This window comes from Varroa jacobsoni, unplaced genomic scaffold (genome assembly GCF_002532875.2).
Source record: "Varroa jacobsoni isolate VJ856 unplaced genomic scaffold, vjacob_1.0 scaffold_568, whole genome shotgun sequence".
Lineage (NCBI taxonomy): Eukaryota > Metazoa > Arthropoda > Arachnida > Mesostigmata > Varroidae > Varroa > Varroa jacobsoni.
Genome location: NW_019213470.1, coordinates 152,972 through 170,172, shown reverse-complemented (window position 1 = coordinate 170,172; position 17,201 = coordinate 152,972). Strand labels below are relative to the sequence as shown.

Below are 17,201 nucleotides of genomic sequence, written 5' to 3'. Positions count from 1 at the left end.
TATGACGTTTTTACGGAATCATCCATGTGGCGACTGCTTCTAAGCCAGAAATACTAAAACAATAATAAATGGGTCTTCTTCAAAATATTTGAAAATGCTAATTTATACCTTGTTAGAGAAAAACTATCTCTTAAAGAACATCATTAGGCTTTTAATGTAGTCTGAAAAAAGCCTCATACATAGGATGAGCTAAAGGCCTTTTAGGCCATCTTCACAAAGTAATTTACATAACAATTGAATTGAAACAAAATGTACTAGGACAACAATATGCATGTGTGACATAGAAACGTAAATAAAAACAACATACACAATAATAGTACACAGTGCACATGTGCATCATTTTTATTAATTGCAATAAACAGACTGCGCGTAGATCATGATATCTAGCAAAGACAGTTACTGTGTTAGATGGACGAAGTCAAGAGTCGCGAGACGGATCTCCACCAATGAGTTCTCCTTCAAGTTTGTTTGATTCGTTTCTGGCAACAGATCTACCATCGATACCATCCGCCGCCTTTGCCATAGCCTCCGCCGAAACCGCCGCTACTGTACCATCCACCATATCCGCCCTTCCAGCCACCTCCGCTACTTCGCCATCCACCGTATCCGCCCTTCCATCCACCTCCACCGAAACCACCCCCGTAGTAGCCCCCATGCCAACCTGCGCCACTCCAGCCTTTATAACCGGCAAAAACTGTTCCGAGAAGAACGGCTATCACCGCAAGGGTTATGACAAATCTCATATTTACTTAATTTTGTATAGAGAGCAGTGAACAACTGTTTAGTGTCTGCTGGGCCCACAGACCTAGTGATACATCGCTGACTTGGACGTCACGTTTATATATATGTTGTCGGGAGTGTGTGTGTGTGTGTACGAAAAATACATATGTATGTTATTTATGTGTGTCCGTGTCTACTTGCTTCTGTTGTTTACTGTGAAATTTTTTGCCTCTGTATTATGCGCCATCGTCGACAAAATTCTAGTTGCCCTTCCTCTCTTCAAATAGATCCTTTCCGCTTTAAAACAATTCGAAGAAAATATCTGTTCCTCTTTCAATTGTATTTAGATGCTTGAGAAATTAAGTCGGAACAGCAAATTGTTTTTTGTCCTGCTCGCGTCACGAGCACTTCTTATTTAATGAAAAAATAGGAAATAAAATAGGAGATGTTTCAGAAGAGGATAGAGACGAACAATGCCGGCAACAAAATTCCACAGCCGTACTCCTTAAGGTCCTACTAGGAGTCAAGTAGGAACAAAAATGAACAGGGAGAACAAGTGACTGATGCAACGTGATAAGTTTGCTTACCATGGATGTCAGCTTTAGCTCGTCATAGATAATAGAAGAAATATGATAGCTACACGTTTAAGTTAGTTGGCTTATCCTCCTCCATATGGGTACGATAGTTCGTGGCCCAGGTTTCCATTTTGACACTGGCCGTAACGTAGTAATGTCCCAATTTAATCGTCCAGCTTTCAGTGGTTCAGCATGGTCGGTTGCCTATGTCCTGCTTCGCTCAGCCAGATGCGGCCGCCGATCTAACCGTCGGCGTGAACGTTACTCTTTAACACAATCAAGACGCTCCCGTCGTATCAGCGAACAGAAACATCCTATGACCCACTTCCCGCAACTTTACTTTCCAGTTATTTGCTGTATACTAATACGTAATTTTTTTATTTGCGTGTGTCAGATCAGCCTGTGGAACCGTAGACAAACCCGTGTTCGCCAGATGCTGATCTGTATCTTGCTTAGCCACACATATTTGCTTCTCTAAGCTTCTTTGGTTGTGAGTGTTCTCCGTTGATAATTGACCGCGCGAAAACCGATTTCCATGTTAAAATTAATCATAGATTAGATAAGTCGACGTGTCAAGTGGTGGTTTTCCATTTTAAGCATTCGTCGGTGTTATTGTTACCGCGCTATTCCTCCCTGGTGACCCTAGGTTTGATCAGATGCTGCTGCTGTGGACGCTAACTATTTCTTGGCTGTTTTTTTACCTTCAAAGTTTCTGACAAAGTCGTCTTATGCATGTTCGGAATCTTAATCTACAGTGACGCATAAATACGCAGTAGGGTAATTATTTATAGACGTCGTCTTACCCTTGGTACATTATCGTTGTAAGTATACGTGTCTTTAACGTTATCTTTTCCACGTTGTTGGCTCTTTTTTTTTATCGTCAAGCGAATGAAGGGAACTGCGCAGCAAGTACGGGTGTGTGTAGCTTCCTGTGCGTTTTCTGTAATCTCTTTTCGTTGGTAAGATACCAGTCGGAACGAATTGATTATAATCCATAAATTCAACGGAGCCATGGTACTGAGGCGTAAGAGCGAAGTTTCTAACAGATAAAATAGTGCACATATATACGTAAATGTTCTTTGTGTGCGTAGGTCCACTATATATATAGAGAGCTCGTTTTTATACGGATATAGATAGATAGATAGATATATGCACTTGAACTGGGGCACTTTTCTTTTGATGTCATAATTTTTGCGGCTTTTTTGTAAAAATCCGGCGAAACATTGCAGGTACATTTGACTAAGTCGTACCTTATTTCGACGATACGATTCAGTAATAAACAACTGTAATAAAGGACAAAATATTGTATTTACACATTCATATTGATAGCGAAAATTACTTTTATATATGTGTGCATTGGTGTGCACTCCATTTGTAAGTGACTGACCATGTTGAAAAGGCCTTTTCTCGATTTCTCGCCTTGGTTAACAGCATAATTCCGCGCTGTTTCGCGAAAAAAAAACTAGAGGATCTGTCAAGTATATTTGAGTCATATCAGCGTTTTCTTAATAATATCTAGAGTTTTATATATATATACATATATATAATATTTTATATATTATTTTAATATAACATTTTCTTCTCTCGCACTGCTGTCGTGTTCGCACCCGCTGGCTGTCGACATAACTGAAAAGCAATTGTAAGTTTTAAGGATAATATCGTCGGCGCGCGTTCAGTTACGCTCGAATACAGAACTTAATTAGGATGAAGAACGATGATTATTACTGCGTTAACGATCGTCTAGCCGATACTACTGGTTCACTGAAGTGGGTATTCGTTGCCATTTACAATAAAGTCTGATTCTGAGGCTGGCTTATTTTAGGTGCTAGCAGATCATTTGCCTGTTCCCCACAAGTAGCACAAACTTTCCTAAGATAACTCACATAAAATTAACAAAATTTTAATTTTTTAAAATGTATGCTTGTCTGTAGCATGCTGACAGTAGATGTCAGCATGCTTCAGACAAGCATACATTTTAAAAAAAAAACAATGTAACAAGATGACTCCGTTGTCAAGTCTGCTACTATCATTAATATGAGCTTTTATATGACCGATAGATAAGCGGTAAGATAATTTTGTTCGCGCGTAGAATCACATAAGTAACAAAATTTAGACATCTAATGTACACGTATTGCTGAAAATTGTGATCGGCGAGTTAGGTCGGCTGTCAAGAGAGAACTAATATTATACTTAATGGCACCCGAATACTCTGTCAGATAAATAGTAGCTCCTCACGTCTGTGTAAAATCGATTAATAAACAAAAACTAGTTTATCTATTATTCTATATACTGAGCAGATAAAGAGGACGCCGAGTAATCTGAACATTTTTGTAATGCAAACATCAATGAATTGTTCGCTCGTTGTATGTTTAGTAAATAATTAATTGTTTTTGTCTTATAGTGTTGTTAAAAAAAAAAAACACTATAACTAAACTATGATTCAAGAGCTAACATTACATTATAGCTGTGGTTGATTTTCGTCGAGAAATCCAGAGGAGATACTCAAAAAGCAAATGGCAACAGCCTAAGGGTTAGCACTAATAACGTCTGATAACCACTGCCTGAACGATGTTCACTGTGAATGTCCTTTACCATTTCGGCAACCTGTCCAGTATTACTAACATTGACTTACAGATAACCCGTTGATTGCATGTATTGAGTTTGTTAATGTTTATTTAATTCGTGATGGCGGCATTACTCGAAGATCCTACAAGGACCACACATTTATTTATTTTTTCATCGACAGTCTGTAGCGAAGCTGGGGTTTATCTCAGTGGTCAGAATTTTAATAACTGGGCTCAGTTATCTCTGCCTCCTCGATTGGCGTCATGCGCAAATTAAAACCATCGAGTAAATTTCACAGAATTAGTTTTCTGTCGTTTCAGAATGAGAAGGAAGACAACAACGACAACTCAGCCATCTATCTGCTCATATATCGGACATTGGCTGAATGTTATATTAACGTATGTAGACGTAAAATTTGTCGGTAATGATTTGGCCAGCCACAGAGTTTCTTCCTCTTCGCAGTATTTGATGGATGGATGGACAGAAACAATTTTGACAGTAAGACCACGTTTTTCGTAAATACTCGGAATGTTCCTATCCGTAATTGAATGTCGTTCGTATGTCAGTACCGCCGACAAACATCGCCCTGCTTCTTCACAAACTTTTCAGCGTTAGCTGCCAGCCTCACTGCTTGCTGAACGGAGTTAAAACGGTTTGAGCGACTTCTAGTTAACAGAGCACCGAACCTATTTTATGGGAAAGAAAAAGGTTCCCATTTGAACGGATGGATGAATTTCCAAGACATAGCTCAACAAGGATCAGTTACTCTTAACCAAGTTTTCCAGCGTTGTTACGAGTAGTGTCGATAAAGTGGTCTCTAGCCATCTTTTATTGCATTCGATTTGTATACAATCTGAAGAATACACAAATATTGTACATTTGTATATTGCATATTGTATATTAAACACCGCCCAATGCCGACGCTGTGTGCTTAGTTCAAAGGAAAAGATGACGGCGCAAAAATTCAAAAAAAGCTTTACGAGGTGCCATTGGAGTAGTAGGTAGCACGTATTGTTAACAAGCTATATTGCACGAGAGGTTTCGCTGTATATACGGACTGACTTTACTATGACTTGGCAATTACTAATCATCAATTTACCTTCATGAATGTATACTGCAAGGGAACAGATGTAAGTACGATTGGTATTGAACTCGCCGTTGGAGGCTATTATTTGATACATTCAAATGGATAAATATGAGGCAGCAGGATCGACATCTTCTAACCTTAATATGTGTTCCCTGAAGATAGCCAGAGTTGCTGGATTCACATACGAGGAAATGATGCGCATAGCGATTTGCGCAATCCACTAAACCAATTTGCTTTGAGCCTGCGAACCTAAGTTCGCTGGATAGAAGTTTCCTCACAATAGTAATAATAGCGTCGTCAACAACGATTCCGCTCAGCTGTTTGTATTTCCGTTACTCATCCAGCCATTCCTTGCTGCCTGCCGGCCTAGGAAGGCTAAATACTTTTAGGCTTCGGTCTAAGTAGTTTTCGCCGAGTCAGACGATTGCAGCCCGCTTACCTCAGCAGCGGTTGTTCGACTTAAACCGGTCCTCAGCCTCCATCCTTTCACGCTATCTCTCTATTGAAGGGCCACAAACAATAGAAAAACCGCAGGAAGCTCAGCCCAAATTCGCCAGTCCGCTTCCCCATCCCATTTTTGCATTGCGACTCCTTTTGCTTTCGCTGTCGAGCCAACACTCTATCGGAAACGGAAATTAACTTCTAGAGAAGTACTAAATTCTCGAGCTCTCACAGTACAGGAGCTGGCTTCGTATTGTGGATGGGACCGCAGGTTCACGCTATGAACTTTCTTTCTTCATAGCTAGAATTAGCTGTCACTACCACACCCTCGATGCAGACTAAGGGTAGCCGATTCTTGCGAGAATCGCGAATTGGTCCTTACGGGTTCTGCGCGGTTTTGCTAAGGCAGCTAAAATCAAAGGGCGCAGGCTTGGTGCGTCGTATATCGTAAGCCACATCTGTAGCTGGATAAGCGAGCAAACGAGCATTTTAGAATTCAATGTTAACGATTCAAGGAGTGACCAATGGCTCATCTTACGACATCGATAAGTAGGCGAAAAGTACAGAGTAAGCCGCCATTTTGTTTGTGAACCTAAACGTACCACCCAAGGTAACATTCGGTTAAAACAACAAAGGTAGCTTTCTTTATTGACACATACTGTACGCGAGGCTAGTCATACGCTGGCGGCAACCTCGAACAAATCATCAATAACTGAAAGGTACTAGTGTTAATGATGTAAAATATTAAATTGTATTCAGTGTATTTGTTCGCTAACGTTCTGACAGCTCGGGAAAGAATAGACAACAATTTTAGGGAATATCCGACGTAAAATGAGTATCACTAATTATTCGCACGTGGAGAACTGTTAGAACATCTATACCATTTTCTGACGCAACGGTTGACGGTTGCCGCGTATGCATGATAGTCGGCCTTTCACTTACCAGGCGTATGCTACAGAGTTGTATCAATGGAACAGAAAATAACTAAATATAATGGTAGAAGTGCCTGTACGGTTTTGTAAGTTCCTTGCGAATTGGTTTCTGGAACAGCATAGGGCAAAAGCACGTCAAGATGACTTAAGCTGTCTAGCATATACGTCCGACGACAGAAAATCTGTTTCTAGTAATCACACATAAATACAGGTAACAAATCAAGCGAGGTCGTACAGGGTGCCGTACGGGATCGATTAGAACAAATTTAAGTTTGCTTACATGGGCCCATCTAGTCTTTAACGCCTATCAAATCGTAAATCGAACTTACAACGACTGCTTTACATATTCTTACTTCTCCTGGACCATTTTGCTACTTTGACGACTCTTAGCCAGTTTTTAGCCAAAACCTTGTGTATCCAAACATTAGTTGCTCATTCATAGAATGCAGATGACTCCCCTCTCCCCCGAATCAACGCCGTAATGAAACCTAGCGGTAATGATATCAAAAAAATAAATCCGTCAGGGGTGTGTCTGTCGATACATGTGAAAAGTCTCATTTCGATGTACTTAAATGTGGCTTAGAAACAGACGACAGCCATCTGTATATCCCAAACACATCTTGTAGTTGTAAAGCTACGTTTTTGGCCTTTACCAGAGCCTCGGCTAAACACCTCATAGCTATTTGTTTGCGAGTTCTTCGGATGCAACTATGGAAGAAGTGAGGTGGTGCGCACGCTTGGCCTCGTAGCCACTCAACCTCCATCTGTGCCTTTCTCTGACATCGTGCGCGAGTCACAATCGTAACTGCGTCTAGACAAGGCAAGCTCATCGCTGTCAAATCGCGACGATGGTTTACAAAAGCCCATCAGGCTCACGTGTAGCACTGAATATCGAAAATACGCTCGTATACTTAATATAATATTAATAATAATTTCACTTTGACTCCGTTCAATACAGAGTATGTAAGATACGAAGTTGTAGTTTACCAATTAAGTCAAATAGTTAGATATTAATATAAAGCCATTCCTTATCTAGCCCGTGAGTTGACGACTAGAAAACTTTTCTCCAGAAGCCAACGCATACAAGAGTTTCAGTTTATTTTATCACTACCTACTGGAAAGAATTGATATTGAGTACAATGATGGCCCTCACTTGCACTTCAGGTTTATGATATAAGGTAATACACAGGCCCACTGCGAATATTTGCGATATTGGGACGTAAATTTTGTCTACAAATAGCTGCTTTGATAATCTAGCTCGATTAACCTAACAAATGCGTCCCACACATCTTTTGCGGCCCAAAATCCTGTTGCAGGGGGTTGTAAGCAGTAAGCACACTAACGAATTATATCCGCGAACGATGTTAGCGAGGCTGTCATATCTTTTCCTAGCGATATTCGTTCTTATAGAATTACATAGGCTACCGAAGCAGCAACAAGTAACGGGTTCCGCATCTCTAACCTCATTTTGTTACGCAGTACCAGGATTAACCGTTGAACCTGGAAACACATTTCAAAGGAAACGATGCAACAGTGTCTTTTTGTGTTGGGCTGATAGAAAACTTCAAACCCTACCGTTGAATCGACTAGCTTTCGTATTCTACTTATACCGTTATTTCGTTTGTCACACATGATGATGTATCTCAAAAAATAAGTCGCGTGATTTTTGCAGAGAAACACCATAATGGGTTGGACATGACAGTCGTTCAGTTCCCGAATGTCACACACCCATTTTTGCTGAAACATCACGCTTCATTCTCAGCTTCCTGATGATAATATGCCTGCTCCTACTACAACTTCTTTTCAAAAGTGACACTATTTACTGAGTAGTTCTGGCAACGTTTTTCTAAAACGAAATTTCAACTAGGCTGCATCTGAACCGACTATAATTTTATGATCAATTTCTTAGCAAAAAAAGCAACGTTTCTAGCATCCGGTACGTAAAAACGGGCTATTTAATCCTGTCTGACTTAAGCAAAAAGTTGAATACTAACACATGTTTATATTTAATGAGGAAAAAAGCTGAAAAGATCGAAATGTGACAGGTTTTGGAATCTGTGTAAAAAATTCCCTTGCATTTTCATTTAGATATTCAGCTTTAATTGGAGTCCAATAAAATTCATACGCAAAAACCAATCATGCATTCTTCGAGACCCGTTGCTCAGATTATTTCTATCCATACCCCCAGGGTAAACATCTAAAATGCCATCAGTCTGATTCGTAGTAAATTAGATTGGTAAGAAACGAAAAACTCATTTGCCCTACTGAACGGCCAAATTGAAGGTATTACAAGGGACGCATCCACCATGATAGCTTCTGTTAGGTCTCCATTGAGCCTAAAGAAGGTCACTCGTCCACAGGATTAAATCGATACACAGAAAGCTATCGGATAGATTTAAGAAACCTGGCAAAGGACAATCTGGCAGACCTGGCGCGTCAATCCTATGACAGCTTTAATAATACTAGTTTTCTCTGTAGCTGCAAATTAGATTTCATCTAAGTAACAGCTCTGGACACAAGTGCGCCGCAGTGGCCCCTTTGTTGATAATCGAATTACTGCTGCTTGAAGCACTCCAGAGTTATGCCTCAGCTCATCAATCCGAAGATCGCATAATCTTCCCAGCGGCGTGTCGAATCTGTGACCATTGGCAGCTCCGGTCGACAATACTATTTCAATTTAAACAAATCCTTGGCCTAAATAGAATTTTCCTTCGCAAAATTTCGAGATGAAAGTTTCAGCCCTGGGCGAAAAAAAACGGCGAGTCTATCTGTTATCATCAATTAAACTATCTGTAAATATGGTCATCTTTTATATACACGATGCGATATCAATTATATATGGAACAAAATGTTTGTAACATCACCAACCTAGCACAGCACGGCCGATAGCAATTGTTCTAAGCCGTAGAGAAACACACGTACCTAACTATATTGAAAATGTCTAATAAAGACGTTAAACTATAAAGGCCGTTGTTACACAATACGGCTTAAGTAGAAACACGTAAAACGACGCTACATCGTGCTATCACGTAAAGCTTTTTGCAGAACAAACTCTATGCTTAATACCTTCAGCCATAGCCCGCTCATTACTATCCGATAAAAGTCTGAGAATAGAAGACGAAGATGTAACCTGAGGAATACATAGATTATCGAATAGCAACATATGATAGAATAGGCTATTATCGCACTCTTTTCGTCACCCGTTAAACGTACGGCGACACGACGTAGACATGAAAAGTTTTATGAGTGTATAGATGAACCCATTTGTACGCCTATAATATAATGTAATAACAACCCATGGAAAAGCTACTCTCCAAAGGGACATTTTAAACTCTGCACGGCTATTGCCTTGAAAAAAGGCAGTAGCTGTTTAATTGAAATAGAATTACTATTCCCACAAGACAATATTGCCTCATTGGGAACAATCTGAAGCGGTCTGTTGGGTGCGTTTTTTTTCTAATTCTCGCGTATCTATACTGTTTTCCCAAACACGAATATAACTCTTAGTGGCTGGCTGTAACCGTGCTTATTACTGGATGTATACAGGATACTAAGTCAGGCAAATATGTTTGTATTTATATCTCATCAGAACGGCAACAATGTCGTGCCGCAGCTCTAGCGGTTTCATTAAAAATTTCTTTCTGGGACCTTGAATGCCTACGTTCCCCGACGCAGCTTGACATCATGGCGTCATCCTTTTTGGCGCATTTTATGCGCGCTTTAAATGCTAAAATCAAGCGAGCCCATAAAAGATTAGGAGCAAACGGCGAGATGGCTGACGGAAGCGCAAATACAACTTCCGCACGCGTCCAGATGTGGCCTCCGACGATGGCCTATTGTTGTCCGTCTGTTGGTGAGCGTGTGGATCTATTTGCGTTCACGTTCGCTTGCCTAACTGAAGCGCCCGATAACAACCCAGTGACGTATTGAGACAAAGAACTTCTTGTGGATTTTGAAAAGATCCGATCAGTTTCGTTCCGCGCTGACCTGTGTGGGCGGATACAAGTGACAGCAAAATGAAATAGAAGGAGAAATTATATTACTTCGCAGTGCCTAATAAAATATTAGCTATGTAGGTCTGTTTCTTGTACAGAAATATATATTATGCAGAAACAGATCTGTGAACGACAGAAGAGTTCCCTTACCACGTCCGCCGAAAAGCTATAACATGTATGCTTGACTGCTTTCGGTATTTTCTATTTAGCGAAAAGGACCCATTCGATTGTGCTTGATATATGACTATATCACTGAGCATGCCAACATTGTTAAACGGCCTCAATAGGGCATTGTGATACTGAGCTAAATTGAAGCTTTACCCTCAAATTTTACGACCTATTTGTTTCGTAATGAAGTACCAGTTGAAACTGATTCTCCTCGCGACGTAATTAACACTAGCGTAATTTGCTTACAGCCAAAAATACGACGAATATGACTCGTTTTATCTTCTTTCAAGGCTTACATGCTCCGTGTCGTTGAAAAACCACTGTAGCAGCCTACTGAGAATCCAGCGATATCCCCTATGTTTAATTGCATTTTTCTGATTACGATGAGATATATTAATTTCTTGTGAAAAACAAAAGACTTACGCTTTCATACGTTTATTTAAATAGCAGTATATACAAAACGATTCCCTACTGCAGAGGCACGTCCGATATTCTGGGGAGCACCGCGAATTGGCTTCAACGATTCTTGAAACGACGAGTTGATTACATTTTTTTTTCAGGTCTAATCATCCGTGCCGTCAATTTCACTTTACCAAAGTTCGTTACCAGTCGATCGACCTGTCATATGCGATTGCTCCTAGAAGCTAATGAATCGAGCCATGAACGACCCCATCATGAAGTTCTGTTACTTCTGTCCGCGTTCTTGATTAGGACATTGCTTGTAAAATACAGGCTGCCAGTCAGAAGCGGCTAAGCTGTACAAAGGTCATATTTGACTATTGTGGAAAAGCCAATCTTGTGGACGTACAGAAAACGCGCATTGCATTGTTTTCGGCGGAGCGCAGTTTTTCAACGGATAGGCGGCTATTGTCATGTGCTGCTGTGGGGGTTAAATGCCCGCGAGCTCTTCTTGTGTCTATGTATGTGTATCTTTGCCTCCTTCCCATTCCTCTAGCCAGCTTAACCTTCCTGCCTCTTACGTCAGCAATTCGTATACGCAGTGGGGTAGCAGGCTCTGCTAAGTTACACGACGTAAAGACGTACGCCAGCTTGCAGAATAGAGCCCGTTGGGCAAGCGGGTGTTTCTGGTAAAGCTTTGAAGACAGTCGCTCAAAGATTTGATTAATAGGCTCGCTCTGATTGCCCCTAGCTAGTGCTCCACGAAGGCAAGTCTTGCGTAATTGGCCTCGTTTATATTCGGATGTGAGTGCCATAACGAAGATATACGGAAATAGTTGCTAATCTAACCTTAGCAAATAGCACATGAACCGGATATAGGCTTGCTCACATGAAGTATATAATCATTTGGTGAGCTTGCGCCGCTTATATGGATGGGTCTGTCGAGGTATGTTCGACAGTCGGCGATAATTTGATTCAGGTAATTATTTTTGATATAGAGCCATGTTGTCTAGACTGCGATGTTTCTACGCATAGCTACACAGAAATTAGACTGAATCCGCAGGCAAGAAGCAGTTGAAGACATGGACTTGTTCCACTTGGAAGAAACGGACAACTATGATTTTTTTGACGTATTTTTGTCATATACTTCGTGTAACTAATTGATTAGACGGATCTATGGTTATGCAAATGCTAGGGATGGCGAGATACGAATGAACTGGGCCTCCGACATCCCATAGTGTCGTTGCGGTATCTATCAACCAGGAGAATAAGTGAGCGAAATGTCCTTTTTAACGACTGGGAAACTTTGATTAATGTTGGCCCGGACAGTCATCATACCATTTCTTCATTTTTGTGAATCACTGAAAAACTAACGGAAAATTGAAGCGGCAGTTACCAAAATGGTTACTGCTATCGGCTAGAGTGTTATGAAAGTTATAGTTGAATCTGTCGCGACGAGAAGGTGGTTAGAACATTTTTAGGTAAGGGATCTGCGTTTGCCAATCAAAAAACTAAATAGTACAGCATTTTCGGCTGGGAAACGACTTGAGCTGTCTGAGTTTTAAAATAACAAGTTCCATGACACCGCTCGACGACAAAACAGCAGACGCAGCGACAAGTTAATCACACGATTATACATTGCCCAATGAACGTAAATACTTACACGTAACTGTGTGAGGAAATCATTTGTTGTTTTTACAGACCAGTCGGGATATATAACATCGCATACAATATTAAGCAGTCACATGAGATACTCAAATGAGATTTCGATGCTTAGAACGCTGCAGATGGCTACCGCTGGTAACCTTTTTAACCTGAGCTCCTCTAGCGACCACGTAGAAAGCTGATTACGAGGCTTAGTCTACCGGTTTTGTAGTATCTTGGTTCTTTTTTGCTGCAATATCCTGACATAACGATAGTAGCGACAAAAGCCTATTCTAACGTATAAAAAGCGTACCGTTGCCACAGTCGCAAAAAAAACAGCTTCTATGTTCGCTAATTTTTTCCTAACCTATTTATAATAAGTTACTTTTAATAATCTTCGAGTTGATTAGTTGAGGCCAGCAACAACATATGGCGAAGTCTAACTAACGATGACTTGCCTGTCAAAAAACAATTGCGCTTGTTTGTAGTTGACGATCACCAAATGAGCGGAAATCGATTGATTGTCAGCGGTCTTCGCCAACAATAGGATATATTTGTTAGGCAGTGCAAAAGGGTACACGCATTTAAAGATCTACCTTTAGTTGCTGTAAATAGACGGACACAACCATTTGATTTGTGTCTTATTTTCTAACTACACGTTTAGATAATAAATCGGTTATAGAGATTAGATAAGATTCGTCGAATGATAGTTTAGGTAGTTTAACATGTTTTGATTACGTGTCCTTCCAGATAACGACGTGGTTCCATGGATGGTGTTTGAGTTTATGCAGCACGGAGATTTAGCCGAGCTATTACGAGTTAATGCCTACAATCGAAGCGAAGGCTACAGAGCTCCTTTTGTACATATCGCAAAAGCAAGTATCACCGCTTATGAATATAACAGAATTTATTCTATCATTGAGGAAACGTTTTTCAAACGTCCCCAAAGCCCAAAATGTTGAAATGGGCATAAACTGGCCATTGCATTGTTAACGTAACATTGTCGTCTGGGTCAATTTTTTTGTTTGTTGCATCGATCAATGACTTTTTTTTTGTATCGCTGAGTAAGCATTTCCGGAAGTTTATGATTCAGCCTTTAACCACGTCCTCTCCAAAGTTATGATCTCTTAGCGCATTTATAATCAGTAATTTATTAGAATAGAACGTAGGACATATTTTATAACTACGGAAACATGTACACGTATAACGTAGTGCGAGATAACCGATTTACATTTGATCGTCGATGAACAGATTATGCACAACAAGCGTGCATACTATTTCAGAGATCTGTTACAGTCATAGACGGACGCATTTACAATGTCTTCTACGTACATTGCCCAGTAACGTTAATTTGTATCGTATGGCTGCACCTAGTCTGGTCTGGTTTCCCCCAACGGAAGATTGCAGATCAGTTTCGGTACCTAAAAAACTAAATAATGAATACTGATTGCATTGCAAAAGAGGTCGGCTCCTCATATTACACTAGCAAGGTTAATTCCGATAGATTAGTTCAAGTATTACCTGTTACACAAGGTATACCAGATATGTAATTTCTAATCATTTGTTTGGTTATTTAAACCAAAATCATTGCCTTCAAGGTCGGTATACTGGAAGCTAGATTAGCCGGAAATTGTCCACAGCTGATAGTAGCCAAATAACTTCTACGGGGTCGGTCGTCTTGCCAACTCTGATGTTCGTCTTCAGTAATTAATTTCGTTTTGGAGCTGGCGTATAACTTTTGATATCACATCGTATTAGCACTTGAAGGAACTTCATATTCGTCAGCACCTCTGAAGTATTCCCCCGCCAAGGTCCGAGTTCATCCGGTACTTACATTTTTCTCGACACTCCTCAGTTTGAGACGCATTCAAGTATCCGTACTTGACGGCTTTGTCCAGATCCTTAATGAGACGATCAGATCGATTCGTCGCGAAGCTACTTAATCCGTCCAACCAGCAGCTGTCGCTAATACCGCCCAGTATTAAGGCAGGTCTCAGCGCGATCCGGCTTTTTGCAGAACAAGAGTTCCATGTCTTGACTCACATCGCTTTTTAAATACTGAGCTCCCTATTGGCTCGTCGACACTGAACTCGGGCTCGTCACTGGCAATACGAAGCTCATCGGACCGCTTCAGGAAGATCGTACTTAGACCTACTGGCGAAATGACCGACATCAGCAGCCCTAGGATTCCTTTGCCGAGTTCCAAAGTGATAAGATTTGTGAGATTAAATGTTGGTACTTGTGTGGCACACCCAGTCAAGCCGCTTCTGCTGAGTAAGGAAAGCATTCGAGCCAACTAGTTAATAGATTGTGGCATAGCAGGCGATACGTTAACTCCGTGCGCCTCATACAGCAACAACGACGCTAAGCTGATGCCTGCTGTCAGGACCATTGCGCGCCTCATGATGTTGACCGGAATCGTTACCACTGATCAGCCGAACATAATTCGTCGTCGCCTAGACTAAAATGCAACAGCAAGGGGTGCATTACCCTGTTACAAGGTGACCCATGTTAATCCGCGCTTTCATTATCGGTCACTACTTCCATTGGGAGGGGCACATGCTGAAGCAAGTTAAAGGGTCAGACGTACTAGTCTTGTTGCCGCACTCTGTCGATACATCCGCCGTAGAGGCAGAAGTTCTGGACTGTGTTACTGCCGTTTGGGTTCTTATGTCGGTTAAATCTTTTTTCGGCAGCGGAAAACTCGTGTCAGTACGCTCAAATGGTCACATTGGGGGGCAAGTTCCACCTTGCGAGGGTATCGCAACCCGCTGGACTGAATACCAGAAATACAGATCTTCTCACATAGTTGGGAACGGGAAGCCACTAAAGGCCTCGTCAGTAAACCGGACTGAACAAATCTCAAAATAAAGAATACCTACATGTTTAGAGCGGGGCCAACAGTTCACCCGCCCTGGTAGCGTCGCCGGATCTTGCCGGTTCAAACTGAACGGCCAATCGTTTTTTTTTGCAGATCCTGTTTCGATCGCTAAGTAACTTTTTATGATAGAAAATTCCGCCTGCTAATTACGCGGAGCGCGCCTTCGATACGGAAGTGCTATCAAATATTGGCAACAGAGACAGTGTCTATTTTGTACAGCATTCGTGTTGCTACATAAACGAAGCCCTCTGCAGGCAATACTCACCACGCTAAACAAGAACACCAATTGAAGATCATTCTTACGTCGAGGATTAGAATATGAGCTTCTTAAGTAGCCACGGTCGTTCCTGCCGCAAGCTTAGAAAATGCAATAATACTTAACTGAAGCATCTATTATCATAGGATAATGAAGACTACATTCTCTCTCGTTTTATATAATCCTCGATGGCCATCTATAGTTATAAAAGATTTTAACTTTGGAATTTTCGTGTCATTATTGTTGAGCTGAGCTTCCCTGCGCTCTTTGTACCTGACCGCTTAGACGTACAGTTTAAAGGCACCACCCCATATAGAAGTCAAGACACCTATCCAATTCATCGATTCTCGTAGAACTGCTTGCTGTGATGGTTGAGTCGTTGTAGCAGATACAAGTTCAAACCTGTTTTACATTGTGACTTGATTGCTTAAGGCTGGCTTCCCCTTGCCAAGCCAAGAGGAGACTCGTGTTCTACACGATGTCGAGGGGAGGACCAGACCTAGATGGGCATCAAACAATCTAATAGGGTTGTATTAATTTTATGGAGGAATCGGTTTAGATTCAGGTGAAGCTTGAGCTGTTCGAGAGTGTACAAAACGAATTGAAATTATTATAAAGGAATGATTATTCGATGTATCGCGATTTTCTTCTTTATTCCATCCATAGCTAATCCACTTTATAGGTGCAAATTCGCACCCTTAAAGCTATAAACCAATTAATCGATGCTTGATTGTAAATGCTACCTATGCGTCGTTGCTACAATGAAATATAAGAGTCCTGACAAAAAAGGTTTCCCATTCTGACCAGCCATTAGGACATGTCCTGAAGGATTTAGATCTTATCACGTTGATGTGTCATCATTCTACCAGTTGCCGCTAAAAAGGAACCACGCCTGTAATGGGATGCGAATTGAGCCGATGAATGTTTAACAGCCAAACGTTTAACTACAGAGAGTATCACTGAAAAATGAGCAACTAGACAGCTTAACGGCAAAACCCACCTGTTTCTGAAGACATACACCGTAAAGCTTACGGGTCATCTAAAAATGCGTTAATAATAGTCATTTGCTCTATCGCGAACGTTCAAATCTAACATGAAATCATCTATATGTGTTTACCCAAAGCCATCATTGGTCACCCACGTGTCATTCGGCCGACGATAACCGGTAGACACGCAAATAAATCTACTATCAAATACATCCTATCCTACGAAAACTTCCACAATTCTAGAAACCTAGCAAAAATTTTCCAATGGTGCTACGCAGATAATGTTTTCGTATTATGATAAGAGCACCCTTTTCTCGTCAACGATGCTGCTGATTGGTTCTTGTGCTCACTTCTATTACTTGGGCTACGGGGGCTGCTGATTTAAAAAAATTTCCCTCCTTGTAGACATTTTTCTATAACAGTTTTGAAAGACAGAGCTTGCAGATCGGAGCAAACATACGTTTTGTTAGTATACACAATTCAGTCATCTTCCACTGCTTCGATTTATGTTGTCTATTTGCATACAAGACCAATTCCCGTTTTCCTAATGTA

General features: G+C 40.9%; 1 protein-coding gene across 1 annotated transcript in view; it reads left to right on the top strand.

Annotated features, from left to right (window-relative positions):
* The window catches only part of LOC111261551 (NT-3 growth factor receptor), a 145,588-nt gene that overhangs the window by 114,469 nt on the left and 13,918 nt on the right, over positions 1-17,201 (top strand). Inside the window, exon 7 of the mRNA XM_086968753.1 lies at positions 13,277-13,401. Within this exon, the coding sequence (XP_086824879.1) occupies positions 13,277-13,401 (125 nt within the window). The remainder of the gene's footprint in view (positions 1-13,276; positions 13,402-17,201) is intronic.